General features: G+C 53.2%; 1 protein-coding gene across 1 annotated transcript in view; it reads right to left on the bottom strand.

Moving 5' to 3' along the window:
- GALNT2 (polypeptide N-acetylgalactosaminyltransferase 2) overlaps positions 1 to 26304 on the bottom strand; it is a 186612-nt gene extending 160308 nt beyond the window's left edge. The window contains exon 1 of the mRNA XM_031460852.2: positions 26104 to 26304. Within this exon, the coding sequence (XP_031316712.2) occupies positions 26104 to 26229 (126 nt within the window). The 5' untranslated portion in view covers positions 26230 to 26304. The remainder of the gene's footprint in view (positions 1 to 26103) is intronic.
- Between the last annotated feature and the right edge of the window lie 929 nt (positions 26305 to 27233).

Below are 27233 nucleotides of genomic sequence, written 5' to 3'. Positions count from 1 at the left end.
GACTCGCTGGTGGTTCGAGAAACACACCAGTGTATTAATGGTTTTGAGAAACTTGCAGCAACGAGCGTATTCGGCTGCTTCCTGCCCTAGACCCCTTCCAGCCACTCATCCTCCCGGGCGCCCAGGACCCTGGACTCGGACTCACCACTGTGGACGGTGGGCGGCCTGTGTGCACAATGCAAATGAGAAAATGGGCAAAATGGGGCCTGGAGAGAAAACACAGCAGGGCAGGGCCCTAAGACTGCCGCAGGGACACAGGTAGTCCCCCCAGAGCACGCGGCGACCATCTGTCCTTTGTGCAAACACTGATACCAGAGACCACGAGTGTGATACAGGGGCTAAGGACGGGCAACTCTTCTGAGAAGGAAACCAAGTGCGTGGTCAGAGGATGCTGTGAGAACTCCGACGTCCCCCGCCTCCTCCGTGTACATAATTCTGCAGGACTGGGAGCATCTAAGCAAGAGCATGACAAGTGGATTCAATGAATGACTGGGTGTAGACACCATACCAGTCGAAACTTCAGCCAACCTCCCAGACTCACTTCGGAGTGAATTCCCTCCTGCCTCATGCCACGTCTCAGGCAGTCCCTGGCACACAGTCAGTGCCTGGTAAGTACATCCTGGAAATGGATATAGCAAATCCACAGGCTACACAATTCATGTGCACAAAGTCGAAAAAGATGCTGTCCCACAGCATGGACCCCACACTCTGTGGAGCAGATGGAGTCGAGTGAGGGCAGAAGACAGACCATTCCCCACAGGACGCTGGGATTCTGCACATTTACTCCAGAGAACCTACGTAATATTTAAATATGTCTTCAAACCTCCTAATCCCATGAATAACCCCCCATATAGTTCAAATCTGTGCTAAAAAGAATGTAAAGTGTCTGAAGTTTCCAGAAGAATTCAATTATGCCTAGTCTCTACTATGAATGTCTTCTCACCAGTATGCAAACAAGAAAATTCAGGACTTATTCTGGTAATAACCACTAAGAATTACTTACTCCTTTCTAAAGTATACACTCTTACATATTAACTCATCTTTGATCCCTGAATAGAGTAGGACTAACATATGCCAAACCTAAAGACTCAGAAATATAAATGTTGCCGCATCGAGCATTAAGGATACAATGTATATTTGGTACATGTTAACCACAACTCTCCGCTACTAAACGATATTGTAAAGTTTCTTGGTATCAAGGATAGATTAAATCATGATGTTTCATTTTAATGTTAAAATATAAGAAACAACAATATTCTTAATAGCCAAAAGGTGGAAGCAACCCAATTGTTCATTGATAGATGAATGTATAAACAAGATATATACACACAATGGAGTATTATTCAGCTTTAAGAAGGAAATTCTAACACATGCTACATCATGGGAAAATCTTGAAGACATACTAAATGAAGTAAACTGATCACAAAAGGATAAATATTCTATGATTTCATTCATACGAGATCCCTTTAAGAGTCAAATTCATAGAAGCAGAAAGTACAACGGTGGTTGCGGGGAGGGGCAGGGAGGAGTTGGTGTTTAATGGGGACAGAGTTTCAGTTTTATAAAACGATGAAGTTCTGGAGATAGACGGTGGTGATGGTTGCAACAATACTGTGAACATTCGTGATGCCATTGAACTAGACACTTTAAAATAGTTTAGATGGACAATTTTATGTTATGTATGTTTTACCACAATTTTTAAAAAAAATTTAAATGATTTTAAAAGGAAAATGAAAAAAAGTAAGGAAATCTACTTGGTTCACTGAAAACTGATCATCTCAATATGATAAAAATTGTATCTCCTGAGCAAAGTACATAGTGTTTTAACAATTTGGATGGATAGTTAATTAAATTAAGAGGTTGTCAAGTTTCCTGTGATCTCAGGTCTGAACTGTGAGCTGCCAGTCAAGCCCCTTTCTCTGTTGGTTCCCATCTACCCCTCTTCTCAGCTGCAGTTCAGGACAGTAACTCAGCAGGATGCTGAGGTTCTCACAGCACATTCAATAGGAAGAGAGAATCATCTTGTTTGCTTCTAAACAAACCATTTAGACAGCAGTGAAGGAATTACTCATCCTGCAGAATCTGTTTACCATCTGTCACTGAAGGGAGGTCTTCTCTGAACTGGAGGACCTCGACGTGAATTAAACCCCAAAGGAAAACACAACTTCTAGGTGTCAAGTCTCCTTGATTCTGTGACTGTACAAAATTCTGACCAAAATGAATCCATCCTGGGGAAGAAATAAGTGAAGGGATACTGAGCAGGGTCAACATCAACAGTGCCCTGGCTGCTAAGGATTTCCAGGCAGAGGCTGGAAAAACGGAATTAAGTGTGAATTAAGAAAGCTTCTAATGGATACAAATGGAATTAATTGTGAATTAAGAAAGATTCTAATGCCTAATGGATAAAAAAATTTCTAAGAAGACAAGGGTCAGAGGCAGAAACATTGAGGTGCTAGTGAGGAGGAGGGAGGGAGGGAGGAGGGAAGGGAAGGACCGAGGGGGACCCGAGTACCATCCTCCGCCCTCAGCAGTCAGCAACATCACTCCTCGTGGTTACTGGCCCTTCGTGATTCCTGCTGACAAGCTGTGCACATGAACAGATATCACACTGAAATCACTTGAGCAAATGACTCAGCTGCACTGATAAGGAATTCTCTAGTCCCAGTGATCACAGAGAAGAACATTTTTTAATATGTTCGGTTCAGGAATTAAAACCTTCTTAAAGGGGTGTATTTTCTACTATGGCTCGACCAAAACGGGCAGGTCCTAAAGTGAGAAGACACTGCAAACGCAGGCTGATTTATGACTTTTCTTAAAATTGAAAGCAAACCCAGCAGCAGCTGGCGTGGCTCAGTGAGAAGGATCACTCCAGCAAACACCTCCTGACACGTGGCTGAGCACACCCTCCTCACTGCTCAGCACGGCGCGTGCCAGTTCGGCGCCCGCACAAACAGCCCTCCCCAAACAGACTTGGTGCATCTCAGGGCCCTCCGGGCACCTGGGCACTTCCTGTACTCCAGGTGTGGGCACCTGGCGGCGGGTGGGGCCTCTCACCTGTTGAGGACCGGCAGGCTCTCTCCGGTCCATCCTCTCAGGTCCCCTCTGGCCGAGTCTCCCGCCCTCCAGGGGGGTCCACGGGGCCCTATTCTCTAGTGAAACAGCCTGGATGGCTCACAATCCGGCAGCTGGGCCCCAGGGTCACACCCACAGCGACCCACTGGGCAAGGAAGCTGCCAGAAGGCCAGATTCAAGGTGGGGAAGAGACTCCAGCGGGAAGGGGTGTGCAGAGCACACAGGGAGGGGGGCTGCTGGGCCAGCACGGGGCACCCCCCCCACCACGACAGGCACTGGGCCACTTCACTCCAGAGCTCTTCCTGGCTGCTGGCTGGTCTAAGAGTGAGTGCTGGGACTCGGGACAGGGAGGGTGCCGTGGAGGTTGAGGGTCCGGGGAGCTGGCGGGGGAGGGCACCAGCCCCGACTCAACCACCTCCACATGTGCACCGAGGCAGCCCATGAACCCCTCCTTACCTGGCAGGCTCTTCACCCATAAAACAGGATGACCACACTGCCTTGCAGGGTTTTAAAGGATTAAACGAGCAAACGCACACAAAGTGCCTGAAACACCACAGGGGGCAGTCTGTTCCCCGCTGGACGGGGGGGGGGGGGGGGGGTGTCACACCAAAGTCCTTCCAAGCAGCGGAAAGGACAGTCACAGACCTGTGAGTCTGCTGGCCACAGCCACCACCTCCGACAGCAGCTCTCAAAAGCCAGGCTCTGGGGCACCTTACTCGACCCGACCCGCACATTCAGAGACGGAGAGAACAACTTAGAAACCAGAACAGCAGGAGCAGAAGGGCCAGCCAGCTCACCCTGAGAAGCCAGGGGCCACGGACTCTGTGAGGGGCTCAAGCCCGGAGCTGAGAGCCTCACCTGCGTCACCTCATTTCATCCTTGCCGCCACAAAGCCAGCTACGCGCACACCTGACGCAGGTTAGATCCTGCATTTCTCAGTCTGCTTCCCGTCTATAAAGGCGGCATCAGCAGACCCGTGTGAGAGGCACCTGACTTTGCTCGGGGCTCGTCCCCACCTATCCATCTATCTCCCTTCCAAGTGGTCTGCCTCTGTTTATTTCTCTTTTGATCACTTTTTGTTCTACCATATACATTCCTTTTAACATAAGCTCTCCAGACATTTTAGGAAAGCACATGTATTTGAATCCAAAGAACAGTAACCTTACTGTCACCCCAATTTAGTAAGTGGAGAAGCTGAGGCTCAGAGACTAAGCTCCTCGCCCAAGTTCACCTGGCCAGCGAGTGGGGGAGGGCGGATGCAAACCTACCTCTCAAAAGCCTGACCTCTCAGCAACCACGCTATGCTGCCTGTGAGGAGTGAAGTGACGTGGAGCGTGAGGAGGGGGCCCACGTCACCCTGAGCAGGTCAGAGTGGCAGGCCGGGCCCCACAGCTGCCTCTCCACGGCGCTGGGGGTGCTCCTGCCTCCGCTTCAGGGAATGATTTAAACAAACAGCCACTCCACACCTCTGCACTCGGGGTTTGGTATTTTTTCTTCCCCAACTGACACTATCCATTATGATGTTTAGTGATCTTTAAATTAAGGTCTACTAGATTCTTATCAAGTATGAAGATGAAGAAAATGTTTCATTTTATTAGAAAGTGAGAGCTATGTGACCCACCATGGTTCCTCTTTGCTTTGGCTCTCAAGATACAATTCTGCAATCAACTGGAGGACTTCCCTTGGTCTCCCATCTGCAGACCTGCTAAGAATGCCCAGAGTGGAGCCCTGCTCGCCTGGCCCTCTGGGGCTCAGGGGACAACAACCTTACCTGGCAGGATTAGGCCAAGGACTGGGCTCAGCACAGACAGGAATAAGATGCTCAATGTCAGTTCCCCTTCACCCTTCATTCTCCCTCCACTCTTTTCCCTTCTCCTTTTTCTCCCCACTCATTCCCCACCTCCCATCAACATTATATGGTCCTAGATTTTTAAACTCTTATTTTAATGAATCTGTGTTTATACATAACATATATGCTTTTTTCATATAAAGTGCCTCAAGTCTTTTTAGAGGTACATGTAGCTTAAATACACCACAGCCATCATCTAGAAAGTGGAAGGGAATTTCAGAGCTCTTGCGTAACAGACACAGAATCTGGAGACAAGGGTGTAAAACGTCACCTTCCAAAAGTAAAGCCAAAAAGAACCAACAGAATGAATGACATTAGCCATCACCGGTGATCCTGCCAAGAAATAACTCATTCTAGCTGACGATGGTTTACACAAGGAGCCAATGAGGAGAGAGTGTGTCTCAAACCGCACGGAGGAATCTCAGCAAAAAATCCAAGGAACGTAAGGTAAGCTGCAATCTGATGAAGTATAATGCGTCTCGGGAAATAGTTCTGCTGACTGACTACTAAAGAATGTTGAAAAGAAAGTCAGATGTGTCAGTCAGGAGCCAGTGTCTAGAATTCAGACAACAGAGAAGCTTTTTAACAGAGGCTTTACCGTAAATTGGTAAGTAGGTTATCGGGTTGTCAGCTAGGTAACTAAGAGGGTACAAAGGAAGCTCTGAGGTCTCAGGCAGGTAGCAACTGCAGGAAGCAACCACCGCCCCTGGGATGGAAGAAACCAAAGGAAGAAGGGACTGGGTGAGCTTAAACTCAGACGAAGGAGCCCTGAGCCCGCCCCCGGAGAAGCTGCTGGGATTTCTAAGATGGGTGGAGGCCATGAGGCTGTTTCCACCCGTGCTGGGAGCTGCTCACGGGGGCGGGGGGGGGGGGGGTTGGGGACGACTGCCCGGCGGGGCTGCCAGGGCAGGGCACAAACGAGCTGTGTGGAGTCCCAGCTCCAGAGCCACAGAGCAGAGTCTAAAAAGATTTGGAGCTGAGACAACAGTTTAATAAATTGTACACTGGGGTTTTTGAGAAATGAATCTCCATCACCACCCTGGGGAGAGGGTATTGATTCTACACACAGAAATATCCCAGGAAAGGTGACGGCCAATTCATCAAGCTTCCACAGAGGGAGGGAGTGTAGCCTCAGAGAACACAGTTGTTCACACAGCAAGGCTGGTTCTCTGCGTGCACGTGCCTCCGGGAGCCTTCTCACACAGGCACGCTTCTCTCCATCCACTGGTGAACCGCCATCCACACTTACCAACGCATAATAATTCTGGTTCACGGAAACCTCAGTCTTTGACTGATAGCTCCCTAGGTGAACTAACGAAGTTGAGTCTCCAAACCTCTGAAACCCGGAGACCCAGGGTGATTCTCTCTCTCCCAGTTCTGTCTGAAACAGCTCAGTGGCCTCTCTTTACACACTGGAAAATTTACGAGGTCTTTTGAAGAAAATGATCCTATAAGCCTCAAATGTTTCTACAAATGTGTTACACACACACAATTGTGCAGAATGAAGAAAACAGACACAATCTTCCAACCTCCCCTCGGAAAACCTACTTTATGGCATTCCTAAATTCTGTGCACTTCAGTCTCCAACAGAGGGGTCAGCTGGAGTCCAGGAACTTCAGGAACCTTAGAATCCACACCACCCAACCCCTCCTGAGGTTCACGGCTACTGGGAGGGCGGAGGGTCCTCTACCTTCTATTCCAGTGGGTGCGTGCGGGGCCGTGGAAGGGGAGCAGGTGGGGCGCTGTGCGGGGCGTTCAACGTCTCCCACCAATTCCAGGTCAGACCGGAAGGGACAGCTTTGTTCATTTCCCTCCAAGGCGCTTGTAGGCCATTTGACAATGAGCGTCAGAGTCCTCTGATCATGACGCCATTCCCAACACTTCCAATCAGCTGGAACTCGATCCGGATTTTTCCTTGAGAATTACATCCTCTTAGCCGCTGACTCACACGTGAGGTCAAACCTCCCCTCTCAAAACAACAACGAAAACAAACTAACCCCAGATTAAAACTAGCGAGAAAAGTAGAATCCTTGACTGCTCGACTACTGAACACTTCAGTCTACTCTGTGTGTTCCTTCAGGCCGGTGAGAAAAGCTGTGTTTTCTTTAAGCTCCAAGCTGTCATTTTCATATCTGTTGTTCATCACTTTTATTGTAAACATCAAGCTTCTCGGAGTTTCCTGAATAACTACTTACACCTAACAATCAATCAATGCCTATCAATATTCCACCCTGAATAAAAAGGCAAGTACCCAAGTTTTTCCAAAGAAAGACCAAACTCAAGCTCAAAGCCCACAAAATAGACCAAACATATACCTGAGGGCTCCAGGAGTTTTTAAAAACACACTTTGGCTGGGCAGCCTGACGTTCTGATTTAATTGGCCTGGGGTAGGTCCTAGGTATCTGTAGTTTTTAAATCTCCCCAGGTGATCCTAACACGTGGCCAGATTGAAAACCACTGGACAACAGTTTGAGCTGAGAGGGGAGGGCCGAATAAAGGGATGAAAGACACAAAGGAGAATCGAGGAGCAGGTGGGGGAGAGAAGGGAGGAGGTGACAGCAGACAGAGTCCGAGGCTACCGCCAACCTTGGAATTTCGTTTTAATGCAGCAATTCAAGCGCAATCAACAGGCAAATTCCTTCATCCTGCAGATATTTCATTGGTGAAATTCAGTCATTAAGGCTGGTCATCGACAGCTCTTAAAATGAGAACACGAAGCAGGCCCTGACAGGCATGCCTTCTCTCCAGGGCAGCAACTTGTGTTGGATTCGAAGGAGCTGTGCCAGGCGCCTGCTCAGGTCCTGACACGTGAAATAAAAGCCAGCTCCCAGCCAGGACCCCATCTCCCCACTCTGTGGGCACCTTCCCAGGGGAAGCCCGCTCCTCCCTGGGATGGAAGGAAAACGCGCTGACCCCCAAGCAATAATTTCGCATTTCTAATGACACCTGCTACTACGCCTTTTTGGCCAGGAAGGAAAGATGCGCAAAAGCGTGCACGCGCAAAAGCGTGCACGCGCACGCGTCTCGTGCACGCGTCCGCACAAGTGTGCGTCTATAGCTGCAGACAGAAAATGACTTTCCAGCAGCTGAGTTACGGTGCGCGCGCGTGCACACGGTACCGAGCACCTCCTCTCGATGGGCACAGGGTTAACAAGTGCCTGACAGGCAACCCTTCACTTAACACCTGCCACAGCCCGGTGAAGCAGCTGCAGTCTCCGCCTGGCAGACACGGTGACAGTCTTAGAAAAGACACCTGTGCAAGGACACAGCAGTAAGTAGGGCTGAGACCGGAATCGGGCAACGGCTCCAAAGCTCAGAACCGCCCCGCCACCTCCCCAGAGCGCACTCCGCATCCCCCAAGCACAACCAGTGGGGCAGACACGCGGCCTGGGAGACACTGCTGCGCCCTGAACATGCTTTGCTGATGACAAGTCATGAACTGCTAGCTCTAGGGGATCCCACCCAGGAGAGCTGGTCTGCAACTGAATCCTCATCACCGGAGAAGCTACGTCCTGTGCGGGCCTGAAACTAAGAAGGAGGAACAAGGAATGAAGAGGAAATACATCCCCTGGGGACACACAAGGGAAACCACTCATTCTACAGCTATTCTCCTCCGCAGCCAGTAAGAACCACCCCACTAAAAAAAAATAAGGGAGAGAAAGCCTGATGCCCAACGTGTGAGCCAGTCTTGCAGTAGGAAGCCTGCCCCCCAACCCTAGTCTTGCCTCCTGTGCCGCCCTCCCCTCCTTTCCCCAGACTTACGCATTTTTCTACCCCTCAGCCCCCCACTAATGGACTGGAAGACTTACTAGCAGGGTGTATGCTAGTTCTTAAAGGCTGAACCAGCCGCTCCTGAGCTCAGGGCAGAGTGCCAGGCTGCACACTCATCACCATCACCCACTCTCGCTGAATCCTTGCTCAGCTGACTCAGACGCCAGCGTCTCCTATGATTCTGCACCTTCAAAGTCTCCAAATAACTGAGGGCATCATTTTCTCAGCCCCTCCTCTCACACCCCCAGAACACCGAGTCCTGGAATAGGTCCTATTGTTGGTTGTCTACAATCCCAGAAGGTGGACAGAAATCTCACCCTGCATTTCTCCCTTAACTTGGCAGGCTGGCTTCAAACCCTCCACCAGTTGCTTGAAGTGTTTCAACAGACGTTAAGGAAGAGTTTGCTCCCTGAGGCAAGCAGTGTCAAATTACGTCAGGGGGCGCTGACCGAAGCGGGAGCAGACTGTGAGCCCACCCCAGGTGCCCCCGACATTTCAAACATAAACCCACCTCCATCCTGTCTGTCCAAAGCCCTACACTTCCAACCGTTTATACCGCTAGTCAGTGGTGTATCAACACAGTCTTACTTATAAGAGGCCATCCATGGCACAGAGCATTAAAATACCAAGTCAGAGGTGGCTCCAAACACTCTGCAATGTAATGAACAAAAGAACATCAGGTGCCTAATCCCCGGTGTAGCACCGGGGCAGACTAGGCTGCCCAGAAACCATGTTAGCCTAAGTGACTGCCTAGAGATTACCTGCCAGATGCAGCACCGTTTTATGATGCTGAGTTGGTGGAAGGGGGGTTAATAATGAAAACCTCTTTTCTACAGGCAGTGGGAAGGGACGAGACTGCTTAAACACAACTTATAATTCTACCGCCCGAGACCTCTTTCCTCCACCTCAGCATCCCAGCGCAGTCTCTGCCCTCCTCGGAGGAGGTGAAGCGGCACCGCCACCGACCAAGGGGCAACGATTTAGTAGCCCAGCTTACAAACACAGCTGGGCCCAAGAGCACCGCAGCGCTTCTGGAGGAAAAGGCGGAGGCTGTGGTCTCCTCTCGGTCAACATTCACACTGCGTGCAACCAGGGAAAAGCCGGCTCTGCACCCAGAACTGACGGTGGCTCCCTACCCTGACCGCTTCTGCCAGACCACAGCTGTTACAGGTTGTGACGAAGGTGTGAAAAAGGACACAATGTCGTGCTAACCCCAGGGTTGGTCACTCTGCAGAACAAAAGCCCAGGAGAGAGGGACCACAGGGGCCAGGACATCTTGTGCAGCTTGGTTCCCCGAGCAGCATACCCACCACTGAGCCCAGATTCATGGCTGTTCTCACCACCATGAGCCAGCGGTCTGATCCTCATCTCGTTCATCAGTATTTATGGAACACCAACCAGAGCACTAACCGTGTGCTGGGGGCTGAGCCACACCCAGGGAATCTGATGACACACATAAATAAATTCCTAAATGCTTAGCATGTCCCAGCCACTCTCTGACCCTGGGCAGCCCTTGCCCACCATGGGCCCATTCTCTGGCCTTCTTTTTGCTTTAGATTGTCCATGCACACAAAGTTCATTCTGGCCGCAGGACCTTTGCACATGATCTTCTCCATGCCTAGATTGTCTTCCACCACATCTTCATGGTTGGATCCTTCTAGTCATCATCTGTCCCCTGCCAAATGTGCCCTCCTAGGTCCTTTCTGACGATTCTGGGTCCCCGTGGAACTTCACTTAAGGCTATCTGATACTTCCTCAGCCCCCAACCCTCATCCCTCCTGGAATGCACACGTCCGCCTCGCTTCCCAAGGCCTCCCTCAGGCCAGCACCCCACAGCTGCTAATGAATCTCTGTGGGAGGAAGGAGGGTAGGAAGGGGAGGAGCTGAGCATGTGCTGGCCTCAAGATGCTCCCAGTCCAGTGGATGCAGGTGAGCAAATAAAACTTACACTACAGTGCTCAGCAGGTTGGGAAGTCCTGGGTGTCAACAGCAGCACGTGGTAAGGGACCCAGGGATGCTGGGAGGCTCTGAGCCCTGCTCTCTGCTGAACCAGCTGGATCCCAGAGATGCAGACCCCCCACTCCATGCACACACGGCCCAACATCCGAGGGCTGGTGGAGAAGAGCTGAGGCCAACCCAGGGCTCTAGCTCCTCTCCTCGTTTGTCTCAGGCAGTGTTTCCCTCTACTCGCACACGATCAGAGGACGGGACAGTAGGGCCCCCTCCAGGGGAAGGGCTAGGAGATACCACGGGGACCTTCCTGCACATGCAGTTACCGTTGGTCCCAGTCACTCCAGGGACACCAAGTAAACACACAGCACCCACACTGTTATCACCCAGGAGAAACCACATGCTGAATGCTAACCATCTCCTCCTGTCCTCTCTGGGTACCATCTCACAGCCAAGACAGCTTTCTTCAAGGAAAGATCAATGTCTTAAAACAGGGATTCTAAATCTTGAAACATTTCAGCGCACTGCAGGGGTCGGGGGCTGCGGGCCATCTTGACAGCTCTTAGCCTGGCTCCCCGCTCCATCAGCCTGGCTCTCTAATTAGCACTCAGATGTGCACGTTCAGGGCACAGGGCTTTCTAACCGCCAGCGTGGGAAATGGCTGGGCTTCTAGGCTTTGCCCACGATTTCTATGTGTGCAGACCTCTGGAATCAATCCTCTCCTCACGGCTGCAACACTCCCTTCCTGGAATAAATAAGTAACACAGAAAATACAGGAGGTACCGGAGTCAGGCTGTCCCCCAGCTCAGTGCTGAGGGGAAGAGGACGAGAGCCCCCAGGGGGCACATGGAGCACGGGGATCCCACAGGGTGGCTGGCTCTGAGGTCTGCGGAGGAGACGGGCCACCGTAACGACTGTGAACTAGAAAGGCAGGACTTAAAGCCAGACACCCATGAAATTACCATCCCTTCAGTCCACTCCATCACGCCCATTAATCTATCAGGTCTGCTTTGCTCTCGGTGCCCCTGGGAACGCACACTGCACTTCGGCCAATTACACTATTTATCTTAAAATATGTAACTCAAATGTGACACTTCTGGCCTCACTCAGCACCACGGCTTCACCTTAGGAGAAAAAACAAGGTTGGGGGGGGAGCATCCTGAGCCCACAGGGATGCCATAAGGCCCCAAAGATCTCAGAGACAGGCCACAAAGGGAGAGCTCCCCTCCTTGAGGGGCCTGCTCCAGTTTACATCCCCCGTCAGTGATCCGCACCACGAAGTTCCCCTCCCCGTGGGTGTCTGCTCCCAGAAGCCCCCTGCTCCATCAGAGGGGCCCAGAGCCACCCCCTCTGGGGACAGAACAGCGAGTACACGCACCAGTAAGACAAAGGAAGCCCGCGTGAAACGGCGCCAGCATCATCCCCACTGTCTCACTAATTTCCATCAACCCTCTTCCCAGCGATGAAGACACGAAGGGTAACAGGTAGAAACAACAGGACCTGAACCCGGGGCTGACGTCCCAGCCAGGCTCCTTGGAGCATCACCACCAAACGTCCAGGCTTTCACACCGATTATTCTCCTTGAAATCATCGCACAGTGCATCTATTCATCTGCAGTCTAGTTCTAAGTTATCTTAATTAGAGGCATCCGAGAAACCACAGGAACACTGTGCTAATTGATAGAACTAGCCCTCGGCCCTCACAGGGGTGCTCTGCTGAGTTGCCACAATTATTAATTTGTCTTCCACTTGTCACTCACCTACAGTTTCAAAAGCAAGCCAGAAACAGAACTAATGAAACTAAAAGAACGTTTACTAATTAAAACCTTGTGGAAAAGTTTTCAAATAACGTGCTATATCCAGATAATCACGGCCCCAGATATTAAAGAAACCAATTGCCAATGAGAGTTTAAAAAAAAATTCACTACACAGTCACATAGTTAAAAACCACATCCGGGTATAATTTTCAAAGACAAGAGACTAGAGGGTAAAATGGGGAAATAATCTCTGGGGTTGAGAGCACTGGGCTGCAGTTTCCGGCCTCTTCCCCCTGCAGACCCAGGGTCCGCTTGGCACCCCCACCGCCACTCGGGGCGCTGGCCGGTTCACGCACCCCTCTCTGGGGCTGTTTTCTCACCAGAGGAGTAAGGGCTGCAGGCTCACCCTCATTACAGAGCTAAGGTCCCAGGCAAGGTCCCTGGTGGCGGAGGTGCCCCCTGGGAGAGGAGGCTTTGGCTCAAACACAGCTGAGGGAGGCTGGCTCCAGTGAGCACCGAGGCCCCCGGGCTGGTGATGCCAACCACAGAGGACAGCGCCCGGCAGCCCGGGGGCCAGCACCTCCCGCCCTGATGCCATGAGACCTGACACCCACACTTCAGACGTGGGTACCAGGCCCCGCTGATTTATTCCCCACTGAACAACTCGATGAGATGCGGGTGTGCGGAAACCGAGGCAAAGAGGGATTAAGCAACTCGCCTGAGTTTACAGAGCCGGCTGCAGAAGCCAGAATTCAAACTCAGGCAGCGGTCCCTGGGTGAAGCAGCCTGGTGGCCACTTCAGCCTGACTGGCCCCAAGCCAGCCACCCTCGAGAGCTTCCCTACACCATTGCCCTGGGCTCCTCCTGGAAGACCCAGGAGGCCGGAGCCAGGAGAAGGCCAGTTTCCAAACACCCAACGTGGGTGTGCTGAGCTGCCCTGCAGCCCACTGGGACCCAGCCCCCCAACACCCAAGTGGGCAGAGCCACCCCCCAGCCCCACCCTGTGGGCAGCCTCCCCCTCCCTGCAGAAACCTCAGCTCACCTCCGCCCGCCCACCAGGAGAGCAGGGGGAAGGCTGCCTGCAGGCCCAGGCCCCGGCCCCCGCAGTGTATCAGGAAGTCCCTCTGGGGCAGGACCCACCACCCACTCCCCACTGGTTAGGGAGAAAAACTGTTTAAACTGAAAATTCTATCTTAAGTACAAACACTTCCATGCCAAGTCAGATTTACCACCAGGGACTGAGGATACTTCACCTACATTCCTTTTCATTTGAAAACAAGAGACCCAGCTCACATCTTGATGCAGACTGGCGGTGGGGGGGCGGGGGGGCGGGGGGGCTTGGAAGTCACCAAGTACAGACGGAGGACAACCCAGCAGCCCTCTGCACAGGGAGGCCCCCACGAGGCCCCACCTGCCTCTGTGAGCCTGTTCAGGAGGCCTGCACAGCCCAGCTAGGCCCCTTCCTGCCGCCCAGCCGCAGACCCTGAGGTCAGACCACCCAAGAACAGCTCCGGCTGGCTCCCCTGTGTCAGCAGTCTGCAATAGAAAGGTTAAGGAGATGATCAGCAGCCCAGGTAATCAGCACCTTCCAGGCTGGAGGTGCAGCTCTGCACCAGCGAGAGAAACCTGCGATTTGGAACTTGTCAACGATCCGGGACTGCAGTGGCCGACCTTCTCAAGCCGCAGCTCAGGTAGTTTGGGGAACATTAACATTCCAGCCCCAACCCTGCTACTGCATGACCGGTGCCGCAGGTTAATAACCTTGGGTCCACGGGAAACCGCACGTGTGAGTGCGGGAGGAGAGCCAGGAAGGCCGCAGGAAAGATGAATGAGCAAAGGTTCCCAAGTGTTCCAGGCATCTGAACAACAGCGCTGTTATGAATCTGAGGTACCAGGAATTACCCCTTACAGAGAACAGGCAGCATCGTATGTCTGTCAAAAATCTCTAATTTACAAATATGAGGGCTTGGCAGTAATATCCTGTTAGGGAAACAAAAAAGGAATAATATGTATTGACTGAAGGTCTCCCACCGTGGCTTCCCAGATCATCTGCAGCTCTGAAAAGCCCTGTGTGACAGCCGGCAAAGCTGCCCGCAATGAGTGACAGAACTGGCAGAAGGAATGGACGGACAGGCATGTTTTCTGCCCGCCGGGTGCCTGTCAAACAAGAAGCAGGCAGTCGATGTAATAAAACATCCAGGTCAAACTCTGCTGAGCGACAGGGTCTCTGGGCCACTGAGCAGTCTGGTTAAAAGTAAGCGATCTCACCAACCACCTAAATTGATACTCTGCCACCAAAAGGTTCATAAGAAGTAGCAATTTCCAAAGAATTTCAGGAATTCTTGGAGAAGCAATGGTACTAAATCTAAGAATGTTTTCCTGGTGATACAGGTGACAATTCCAGATCTCAGACAACCCCTGAAGTATCCTTTTAAAAGAATCATCGCTGGATCTTCCTAAATCACAGAAGACATACAGTATATATATTTTTACTGACTGTGATATTGCAATTTATAAGAAACATATATTTGTTCAGATGACTAAAACATACTTCTCATATACATTTGGTTTTTGTCCCTGTTTCTGGCTCACAGCTCCCAAACCCCATGGAATTCCCTGAGCAGTAAGAGCAGCGGGGGCATCTTCTGTTTTATTTGGTCTCTTATCCCCAGTTCCTGACATCGCTTCTGAGCCTTAAAGGTGAAATGTGTGTCTTGTTATTCACAACGAGCCCCTTTCCACCACTGCTGGGTGTATGTCAATAAGGTGACTTTTGGAAAGCACCTATAGATGGGGGCTGTTGCCGGGGTCACCAACCGTGAACAGAGGGGTGGGACTTACAGTCCCACCCACCTGATTTCCTGGGAGGAGAGATGGGTTGGAGACTGACTTAGTCACCAATGGCCAATGACTTAATCAATCACTCCCATGTAATGAAGCCTCCATAAAACCCCAAAAGGAGGGGTGCAGGGAGCTTCCAGGCTGAGGAACCAAAGCACTCCCAGGTACCACTGTGCTGCGCCCTAAGCACCACGAGGATGGAAGCACCTTTCCTCGGGATCTCATGCTATGTGCTTCTTCATCTGACTGTTGATCTGTATCCTTGAATATCCTTTGTAATAATTCAGTAATCTAGTGAGAACTTGGTTTCCTGAGTTCTGTGAGCCACTCTAGTAAACCTGAACCCAAGGAGGTGCTCATGGGAACCTCTGACTTACAGCCTGCACGTCAGAAGTACAGGTGACAATCTGGGCTTGTGACTGGCATCTGAAGGGGGCAGGGGACAGTCTTGTAGGACTGAGCCCTTAACATGAGGGACCTGATGGTATCTCTGGGTGGACAGTGTCAGAACTGGGACACCCAGCTAGTGTCCAAGCACTGACCAGTGTGTAGAGGAGGCCCCCGCCCTTACCCCCACCCCCAGCATACACATATGTTGGGAATTGGGAGCAGAAACCTTTCACTGACCCTATCACAAAACCTTAAATCTGCTTTTCAAAAACTCCTAGTTTTGCAGGGAGGGTATAGCTCAGTGGTAGAGCACATGCTTAGCAGGCACGAGGTCCTGGGTTCAATCCCCAGTACGACCATCAAAATAAGTAAGTAAACAAACCTAGTTACCCCCCCACCAAAAAAAATAAAATAAATAAAATAAAATGTTTTTAAAAATCCTAGTTTTCTGCTCGTTTGCTAGTTTAAGCTACATACATCTAAATATTGTTTTAATTTTTTAAATAAAACTTTCTAAGTTCGCAAAAATAAAATAGTGTGCTGAACCCCAGGTGCCCATCAATCAGTCACTCAGCAACACACTCAGCCCGTCCTGTTTCCTCATAATTTTCCCACAGGTATCACTGCAGGCATAAATACTTCAGTTTGTGTCTACGAAAGATGAGGATCTTCACAAGACATAATTCCCAGGCCATTAGTGCCACTAAGTAAAATTAATAATAATGCCTTAAATTTTATCTACTACCCAGTGCCTGTTTACGTGAATTCTGGGGATTTAAGTGAACAGATGCATATGCACATGTTTTGATGAGGCTACGGGGGTCTGGAGCTGAGATCCCAGAGGGGGAAGTAACTGACACTTACTTCAGACAAAGACAGCCCCTAACTCAAACTCAACGATGCACATTTTTTTCATAGTCTGACATGAAACGGATGTATTTCACAAAGAATGACACCTTATGATGCTATGGCCAGGCACAGGCTACGATGCCCCTTGTCACTACCCACACACGCTCAAACGTAAAACATGCTACTAGCAAAGCCTGCAGGAGGCATGTCAGTGCCTTGGAAGAAAACTCCAGAAGCAAGGATGAAGCACCAGTAATTCCAAGACACTAGATCGAGTGGGAGAGAAATGCCCGGTGAGCTGGGGGGTTGGGCTAAGTCCCCAGAAGGGTCTGAAGTTGGCCAACTCTAGGAAAGGCCCTAGCGATGGAGAGAGCCCAGAAGCACGGGCTCTCAGCGCTTTTCTGGGTGCTTTTAGGAAATGCTGCATCCACCAAAGATCTTGGTGGCACAGAGGATGGATGGCTCTGTCTCAGGGAAACAGGCACTAACATCTCTTAGGCAAAAAGCAGACACCGAAAAATTGTAAGGAGCCCCTCACCCAATGTATTTCATGTGTATTTTCCTTTTTCTCTATGTGCAGGAGTGATAAATGGAAAAATCAATGTCTAATTAAGTCTAAAAGAGCCCCTTAAAGAAGTAGAAAATAAAACTGTTAACTGATAAGAAACCATGTGTCAAAGGTCAATGGACAGTGTTTTTTCTTCCCTAGTGGTACATAAAATAATGGTTTTTGCAAACAATGGCATCTTAGATTTGGGTACATCCCAGAGACAGGGGGACATCAGTGATCATCAAAGTGTGACGGGAAAGAAAACAAGTGGACTGCTCATTACACAGGGGTGGGGGGGAGTGGGAGGTGGGAAGGCGGTGGCGGGGAGGGGATCTCGAAGGTCACAGAGCAGGAGCTCACAATCTAGGTCAACAGGAAAGCCCTGGAGGCAGGAAGGACCAGGGCAATGACCTGACGGCCTCCCACACTGGGCCAACCGGCTCACCACCCGGGACAGTGAGACCCACCCCGTCCCCCGCTCCCTGCCAAGAGTCGGTGTGTTCCTTGATGGGCGTCGCTAGGACACAGGCCTCTGCTTTGCATCTGCTCCTCCAGCTCCCACAGGGTGACAGCTAAGAAAGCGAGTCACCTCCGCTTGAAGTGCGTCCCCGCCCTGGAGCAGCGCTCTCGGAAGAGACGCGATCACTTTCAGGGCTGGCCCCTGCAGCAGACAGAGATGAAGCCTTGATGGCAGCCGGAGTTGGAGGCCTCTAAAAGCACCTTTTCTCTGCAGCCACATACACTTCCTTGGTGTTTCACCCAGAAATGCGCTGAGGCACGGCGCACACCCTCATAGGCATCTCACAAATGCCAACGGCTTCTACAAAAAGCAGCTGGATGCGCTCACTTGAGATCCAGGAGGACCTGTGATTTCCCACCGCCCCACTCCCTAAAGGGGCTGTGGGCAACAAAGTCACACGTCCATTTTATTCTCCATGAACGTCATGGATCACGGCGCCTCAACATTACCCCACTGCCAAGATCAACCTCTCCAAAGCCCAGGGACCAGGCAGGCGTCTGCCCTCCAGCTTCCTAAGAAATCCACAAGCCCCATCACCCAGAGCAGCTCACAGAGCCGACATCCCAGGGGAGACCCTGTGCGGGAGCAGGTGCACAGGGACCAGCGGGATTTCTCATTAAATGACAGCGTGTGTGGAAAGCAATCTACAAATGAGGGATGTGATTTAATGGTGTGCCAACAGTGGACGGTGAACGGATGCTCGCCCGGTCCACCGGGCCCTGCAGAGATCAGCTCAGACGTCATGCAACGAGACTGCTCCACAAGCACATTCCACAGAGTCAGTCAGCGACTTAACCTTTGGGCACCTAAAGTGGTCCCGGCTCCTGGCGGGGAGGGTGGTCTGGGGGTGTGCACAGCGCATTCACTGGGACGAGTTCACACCTCGCCCGAGACACCTGCCGAACACCAACAGGAGATCCAAGGTTCCCGTAGGATGGAGGAAACTCCACCACTGACAGAGCAGAGGCAACAGCCTCCAGGAAAGAAAACTGGCTTGTTTATTTAGCAAAAGAAACCAAAGCATTCAGAGATCACCAAACAGGCCAGACCCAGCTGAACCCAGGGGTGCCCCTGAGCAACCTGAGCCAGGGACGTGCCTGCTTTGGGTCTCAGCTCAAACCCATTCAAGTCGCACCTCCCCGTGGAGCCCACAGGACCCCCAGTGACACTGCAACCCACCCCTCACCTGGTCCCGTCTTCTCCATGGCACTCAGCCCCTTTTCACACTACGTAACTTCCGTATCTACCACATTCCTGCCTAGCTCCCTCCCAGAGTGGAAGTTCCCCAAGTGCTGAGATTTTTGTCCCTGTTCTCTTCACTGCTGGATCCCCAAATGCACAACCAGCACCCGGCACACAGCAGGTGCACAAGGAGTCCTCAGTGAAAGAACGGGCGAGAGGGACCAGGGCCTGTCTTCACGTCTGCTCCTGCCAGGGGGCAGCTGGGACTCCAGGACAGGCAGAGGCCTGAGGATAAGGACACACGAGACATTTCACAGAGTAAGTGGTAAAAACGGAGAGAGGAGCTGAGGGGAGCGGCCCTCCCAACAGGGCACGTGCTCCAGAGCGCCTTCTAGGAACACCGCCGCGGTCAGCAGGACGCACGCACCGCTGGAGTGCAGAAGGGGCGCGGGAATCCCAGGACGTGACAGCCAGCACAGAACCACACCGGCCGGCCCAGGGGCGAGTCCTCCCAGCAGACCACCCTGGCGCTGCCACCCAACAGCTCCGTGACCTTGGGGAAGCGCCTGAACCTTTCTGTGCGTCAGTCTTCCTCAGTGCAATGGGAGGCCTAAAAGGACTGTTCTGAGGGGTAAACCAGTTGATGTCTGTCCAGCATCAGGACACGCCTGGCACACAGTGGGTCGTAAGAGTGTTGATTAAGTCGAAACGCTTTCCGAGGGGTCCACCCCAAACTGCACCGAGGGGCAGCCCTGCTCCGTGAAGACAGCAGGGGAAAAAAAGAAATCAAAGTTAACATGGACTCTGGCAGTGGTTCTTAACCGAGGGCAGTTCGCCCCCAGGGGACACTTGGCAGTGCCTGTAGACACTGCTGGTTGTCACAGCTGAGGCAGGAGGCGGGGACCACCAGTGTCCAGTGGAAGCTGCTAAACATCCTGCAGTGCGCAGGGCGGCCCTTCGCGACAAAGATGATCTGACTCCAAATGCCAGCCACGTCGAGGCTGAGACGCCCTGAGTCAGAGTGATCCCGGCCCCCTAAGTACCTCAGTCCCTGCCAGACGCTTGTCCTGATTTGGGCTCTGGGAATTCAGCAACTCTCTCCCCAGCCGTCCCGGCCATTCCTCCTCTCAAAGTGGCACTGGGCAGGACCTGGCGGCCAGCAGAAGGGGCCCGGGAGACACTCCAGGGAGGCCAGGGTGGGCGGCCTAGGCAGGCTGAGCCCAGACTGAGCCATGAGCAGCCCCTGCAGGAGCCGCAGCCCGGGGCACATGACTCCTGCAGCCAAGAAAAGCGGATTAAATGTAAGCCCAGGAGTGAGATTCTATGTGACCGTTTTTCGGTTCCTTCAAACCCAGCCCTGATGAATCACTGCCACCTACCCTCCGGCACGCTGAGAAACCCAATCCATACAGAATGACACACGTTCCCGGGGCCTGTAACCCTGCTCGTGACTAAATGCAGAAATGCCCAGTGTCTCAGCCTGCCCTGCAGGAGGCAGATGTGAGCAGGAGCCCAGACCCGCCAGCCTGCCTCGGGCAAGGGGCGCAGAGAAGAGCAGGTGCCTCCCAGGGCAGGACTTGTGGGCTCTGTGACCCGGGTGGGGAGGAGACAGGTGGGGGCTCTCTTGACTGGACAGATAACCCAGACAGGCAGCACTGGTACCTCCACGCCTGGGGTTAATCCTTAAGGTCAAGCACGTGGCCAAAGGGCAGGGAATCCTCACGCCAGCTAAGAAAGCAAGGTCAAGTTCCACTGTGAGGCTTGGACCAATGCGTCCAACATCACTCTCGATGGAGGAGAGCTCCTCATCAGGCTGAGCCTACCCTGGGTCCCACCCAGGAGGGCTTGCCCGTGGAAGTGCCAAGAGGTCCTCCTTAAGAAAGCTCAGAAGGAAGGCGGTGTGGGAGCCAGGGATCCAAGACCACAGCAGCGGAACGAGGATCCCCAGTGGCAACAAGGAATCAAAGACTTGCTCACAGGGAAAGGCCATCTTTCAGGTTATGGAAGTGAGACCAGGCCAGCCCCTGCTTCGATCCAAGCAGCATCCTTACAGGACCGATGCTCAGCTGTCTAAGGACCGCTGCGGCAGGGCACGGGAGCCGGGTCCAGGAGCCCCCACCCGGCCGGGCTCTGCCTCTTTAGTTGCTGACCGTGGAGCTGGGCTCCCAAAGGAGGAGCAGAGCAGCTGGGGCTGGGGGCTCAAGAGACGTTAATTTAACAAAGTATCTCACTGTCTTAATCCGTGCGGCATGGCTTTAAGGGTGTTTCCATCTCGATGTCCGCCCAGCTTGTACGTCTTAGCATCATCCAGGCAAACGGAGCTTCCAGAACAGGGTTCACAAGGATAAAAGCAGAAGAACAAAAGGGGGAGTGGGCTTGGCCAGGCTGGCGGCTTTCTCACCCCACAATTTCTGCCGGGCCGGCTGGGAGACTTCACAGACGTTTCCCAGGAGCACCTTGCCTCCTTCCCGGGATCTCAGCCAGGACCTCGCGGTCAGCTCCTGGGTTTCCCAGGCCCCTGCCCCAGGCAGCCGCTCCACCACCCCCACCTCCATCCACAAAGCCACTGCCGCTGGACTTGCTAGAAGTCAGGCAGCACCGCACTGCTGGCCCTGACATCGACCCCTTCCCAAGCTGAGTTCGCTCTCCCCAGAGACTGAGAAACGGTTTATACACGAGTGTGTATGTCTCCCCCTCCCTGCCCCGATGGTTTTTCCGACCACCTCTCAAGTACCCGTTCCTCTAACCCGAACAGGAGCCCCCCCACCACTCACCAGGACGGGGGGCGGAGAGATTGCTGGGGGGCCCGAAGCTCCGGCACTACGTCAGGCACTCCCCGGGCCCCCCGGCCCCGCCCCGAGGCCTGAGAGGGCTCAGGCGAGCTGGCCCGCCCGGTGCTGGGGGAGGCACACGGGGCTTTTCCATTTTCACTAGAGGGCTGAGGGGAGAGCTCGTCATTCCTGCCCCGTGTGAGAGCGGGGAGGCATGGGGGACGGCGCATGACATCACTCCAGTACAGCAAAAGAAACTCTTTTTCTTTAGAGCAAAGGTCCTTTGTGTGCCATCTGTCACAATCTCTGGCTATACGGGGTTCTTCCCCCACGACTGCGCTCCTGACCTCAACTTCAAACTCTCCTTGCCCATGGAAGTCTTTACCTGATCCTAGGTGGCGGGCTGTGGCCTGGGTCTCCCTTCCCAACCCCCCGCAGACATGCTCACAGATCTGCTGACGGCCATGAAAGTCCACGGCGGCCTGTGTTCAGCTACCGTCCTGCCGCAGGTGGGGGGGGCACCCAGACACCGGGTGGGAGCAGAGCAGGCCAGCCTCCTCACCACAGGACCCCCACTGAGGGACACACCAGTGACACCCCCAACTATCTGTGCTCTGACCACTGAGTACCCACCAAAGAAAGGTGTGTCCTGTACCCACTTTCCTGATGGCTGCCCACCGATGGGACGCCCACTCTGACACCACAGCTGGCATGATGTCCCAACCACTTCCCAGAAAGGCAGTCCTTGATGTCATTCAGAGTTCATGGTACAAGTCCAAATGAACAAACCAAGTCAAACCTGGAGGAGTGGATGAGGGATTAAAAAAAAAAATTCCAGAGATCAAGAAGACAGTTAAGATTCCTGGTTCACTACTTTTTCAAGATGTTTAGGCTCTTCCCCTTTTTCTTTCTGCCCCCCAGATACCATCTATTCAGCACCTACTGTTTGCTGACACCTACCAAGGGCGTTTAGTCTTTGGCTACAGGAACTTTCCCCGCTATAAAGATGAGGCAATGAGGGTCAGAGAGGTTCAGTACATTAATAAAGGTCACTAAGCAGAAAGGGGTAGAAAGCTAATTTTAGTGCCAATAAATGGATTCGTGCCACTCCCCTTCATTTAAGTTTCCACTGCCTGGCTCAAAAAATCATGAATGGTTCCCTGTGATCAATTAAAGTAAGGCCAACAAGTCAGCTTGGCATTCGAAGCCCTCCAGGATCTAGTCCGAAATGCCTTCTCCAATTTGACACCCTAGTAACACCCTAATATTCTCCTATACACTACCATGCTCCAGCCAAGTGAGAACCCTCACCAAGCCAAGAGCCCCTGCCCTCGCTCTCCCTGAATGCCTCCGACGGGCTCTCACCCCACGGCCGCCACACTTGGACCCCGGGCAGGGGCTGCGGCACCTACCCCTGCTCATCCAGGAGGGTGGGTGGAAGTCCGGGCGGCCAGGCCCTGGTCACACCCATCGGGAACACTGTCCCTGCCTCCCATGGGGGTGGGAGCCCAGACAAGGGGCCCTGGGCTTGCCACAGTGTCTCAGGGGAGCTCACTGGCACATACTGGAAAATCCTCCCCTTTCCAACCTAAAGAGCCACACTTTACCCAGAGGCAGGTTCCTTTCAACAGAAATCCCTTCCTCTCCCTGTGGCTCCATCCACTGCCAACACACCAGGGCCCAGGGGAGACTCAACATGATTAAAATTTTAAAGCATTTAAGATGCTCAAAGGAAAAGCATCCTTGAAGTGCAAATCATCAATTTAGGGGGAAAGAGCAAAATATGGGGGAGGGAAGGCTCTATACAAATGTAAATAAAATAAAACAGCGGTTTAAACAATATTATGCACAAAAGGGCTGACCTCACACCCTGAACTTGAGCGCTGAGTCCTGAGTGGTGCAGCAGTGCCTGGGCTGGTTTCTGGCACCTGCTCTTGCTTTCGTTTATTAAATTTGCACTTGAGGTGAGCTGGCTCTCTGGGTTCCTCCAAACGGAGAATAACAGCCCTGCGAGGAGTTATTTAACAGGCCGGGCACACAGTGACAAGCCCGGGCTGGGTGCTGAAGCAGCAGAAACAGCAGTCAGGCTCCCGTCAGACAACCAATCCCCCAGAGGCTCATCCCGAAGCCTGGAACCCCGTGAAAAACCTCAGGGCGAAGAGAAATTGGCTCAGTATGGAATCAGAGCCTTGCCCCGATCGGCAGGAAACAAGAGAAGAAACCTAAGTCCACTTACATCTAAAGAAACTATCGCTAATATTTAAATTCTGCCTTTACATGCACACCACAGTATCTTTTTATGTCCATACTTTACAAGCTAGAAAATCTATACATTTCCTTTCATCACGAGGATGAACTAAATTTGAAGAGACTCTCCAGTCTCTGAATCCATGGAAACAATTCAGAAGGAAGAAAGACTATGCAGTTTTACATTCCAGATGAGGAAACGCAGGACAGCGGGTTCTCCTCACCCCTCCAGAAACAGCCTCAGGGCATTTACTTTAAAGATCAGGGTCCACCACGCTAGGCTAGCGAGTCTTCCACTCCAATTTCAAAAGCTATTGCGTTTACACGCCTCTTCCTCAAATGACAAATCACTAACCCATTCTAAGGGCTAGGATTAAATTTTACGGTTCATTGACAGAAAGAATAGAATCCCAAATCACCAATCCAGGTGTAATTGTTCGTCTCCCACATTTTTTCCTACGTGGTCACGGTCCCTTCCTATTGCCACCAGGCCACAAGGAGTTTTCAGATTATTTTTTTTTAAACTAAAGATCCACGTGGAAGACCCTGCAAAAACCGCCCACCAGCTGAAGCCCACCTCCCCAGATGCTAACACCACACTGTTGCCGCTTCTAATCCCCTGTGCCAAGGAAAGTGGCAAATCAAGGAAAGGGAGACACTTGTAAGCAAGCATGGCTTATTTCCTTGGTTTTCTTTCACAAGACAGGCGAAAAGCTTTGTCAGGTTTCACCAGCACTCCCGGCTCTGTGGACCAGCGAAGGCACCGTTTCATGGGAAGAAAAGCTTTTAAAATAATTCCAGTTTAACGTGACCACAGTTTTAAAAGCTGCGGGGCTTTTACTGGGAGCAATGCTCTTTACCATTCAAGAATGAACAGAAAAGGGAGACTTCATGTACATGAACAACAGTCCCCTGGGTTAAAACAGAAGAAAAAAAAAAAAAAACAGGGCTGAGAGTACATGTCAGTTCAGAAATAAGCCAGGCCAGTTCTGGCCATGAACTTCTCATTCCTGCCCCTCTAGAGAAAGCAAACCTCTGAAACTTACCACGGATCAAACAAGATACCTACCTTCATCTAAAACCTTCAGCTGAGAATGAATAAATGAATGAATGAATGACTCAAGGAAGGAAACCTCTGAAGCGGAGGAACCTCAGCTCTGACATTTAAGGTCTGATTTTTAAGTTAGTCTTTTTATCCAATTACTCTTGTCTTGCTTGTTCCAAGATACCATTCATTCCCTGATTCCAGCCCAACTCATGGTCCATCTCCAATAAGCCAGAATTTCCTGGGTTGGCAGTGACACTAAATGTCACAGTAGAGGGGTTCCACGGTTTAGGGGCCGATTTCGGAGCCCATTAGCCGCCAAACACCACAAACACCCTTGGTGGCGCGTGCACAGCCGAGATCCCTGCTGTCCCAGCACGATCACACCGTCGGGCGCTCTGGGCGCTCCATTTTCTCCCGAAGGCGCCGGGCTGTCCAGAGTGGCTCACAGGTCCCCACTGCCTAACCCCTCGATCCTTGGAATCTGTCAAGCCTTGGAATCTGTCAAGAACACACTCAGCAGAGGGACCACCCCCGCGGAACGCGGGCGTGGGGCTGGGAAAGGCAGGGGCCGGGGACCGCGCGGGAGAGCGGGCCGCGTTGGGCAGAGCGAGCGCGGGGGCCGGGAGGGGGCCGTCGGGGGTGTCCGCGGCCGGCCTCACCCGGGCACAGCGGTGCGGCGGCCCCCCGCCTCCACCGCCGGGGCAGTCCGCTGCGCCCCCGCCCCCAGAGGTACTGGGCAGAGACCCAGAACTGCCCCCTCCCTGGCGCGGCGGCAAGGGGGGAGAAGAGGGGGTTACAGCGGCTGGTATCAAAGGGCCGAAAAGAAACTTGAACTCCTCTCTCCGAAGGTACGTGACACGTTGGAAAGGCAACCGCCTCTCCCCCCTCCTCCCTAACCCCCTTTTGTGTTTCCCAACACCCCCAACCCTAAACTTGCCACCGCAGGGGATGGGGCTCCCGGCGACCGGACAAGTCTCAACTTAAATTACGTGGAGCAGAGAGAGGGATCGTCGGGCGACAAGGTGTCCGCGGCCTCAGCCCCGCGGGGTTGCGCTGGGTCGCCCTCTTCCGAGCCCGGCCAGCGCAGAGGGGCCGGGGACACCCCCCGCCCTGCGGACTCGACCTAGAGGCCCGAGGCGGGGGCGGGTGGCTCCAGCGGAGGTCCGAGCAGAGAAGAGCAAGAGGGACCAGGAAGCCCCTCTGTACCCCGCGGCACATCCGAGCGAAGCAGGGGTCCGCGGCGGGGCCGGGGGCGCGTGAGCGCCAGGGATTCCGGGGACCGGGCCGCGGGCGGGCGCCCCACTCACCTTCCTGCCGGCGCCGCCGCCCGCGCCCGCGGCCAGCGCGGAGCCGCCCCCCGAGTACATGTAGTAGGCGATGCCCAGCACCCACAGGAAGGCGAAGCAGAGCAGCATCCGCGAGCGCCGCCGCATCCTCCCAACTCGGCCGCCGGCCGCGGCCGCTGCTCGCGAGTGCTGCCTGGGGCCGCGGCGGGCGCGGGCCGGGGAGGAGCGGAGGAAGGGGAAGGGCGCGGCGGCTCCTCCTCCCGCGCGGCTGGCGGCGAAGGCGGCGCGCGCCCGGCGCCCGAGCTCCGCCCCGGCCGGGAGCGCCGCGCGGCGCCCGAGCAGGAAGCGGCGGCCGCGGAGGCGGCGAGGGGGTCAGGGAGCAAAGGGCGACCAATCGGCGGCGGCGGCGGGGGCCTGGCGCGGGCGGAGGAGGGGATTACCGCGTCTCCATGGCGGCGGCACGCCGGCCCCGCGGGGAGGGCCTCCGCCGGCCGCCGCCCCGCCTCCCCGCCGGCCGCCCCCGCCGCGCCCCTCCACCCCCGTGAGTGACAGGTGGCTGCCCGGCCCCGGGGGGCGCGCGCACACGTGCGCACACACGCGTGCACACGCACAAGGGACACCGGGTCGCCGCTGCCTCGCGCTGCCCGGCTGGCCGAGGGGACCGTCTCTTCAGTCCTCGGTCTTCGGAACCACCCCAGATCCCCAGCAGGCTCGCTCTTATTGGCCTACCGACCTGAGTTTTTTGGTGCAAATCCCCCTCCTGGACCCGACTTGGCTGCTGCTCGATGCAGTTCCCTTACTAATCTTGCAGTCAGACATCACCGATCCCCAGGTGTCCGTTTTATTTATTTATTTAGGCAGAGGTGCGGGCCTAGACGTGGAAACTGAGAGATGATTTTCAAGGGAACGTTTTTCCGGGGATGAACAGAGCGCTTAATAGCAGGGTTTTCTTTTTGGTTTTTAACTAAACACGAAATGAGGAAGAAGGAAGGCAATGTATATACATATTTAAATCTTTTCTTTGTGGTTGGTTGCTTTCTTAAAAGAAGAAAGAAGAGGCAGCACATGAAACATCTTTAAAGATGCAAGAAGACAGATCTGCCTCGTAACAGAATCTGTGTAACCTTGAAGGTGCCCTTGTAACAGCGAAG

Source organism: Camelus dromedarius, chromosome 8 (genome assembly GCF_036321535.1).
Source record: "Camelus dromedarius isolate mCamDro1 chromosome 8, mCamDro1.pat, whole genome shotgun sequence".
Lineage (NCBI taxonomy): Eukaryota > Metazoa > Chordata > Mammalia > Artiodactyla > Camelidae > Camelus > Camelus dromedarius.
The sequence above is the reverse complement of the archived record's forward strand: the minus strand, read 5'-3'. Positions and strand labels throughout refer to the sequence as shown.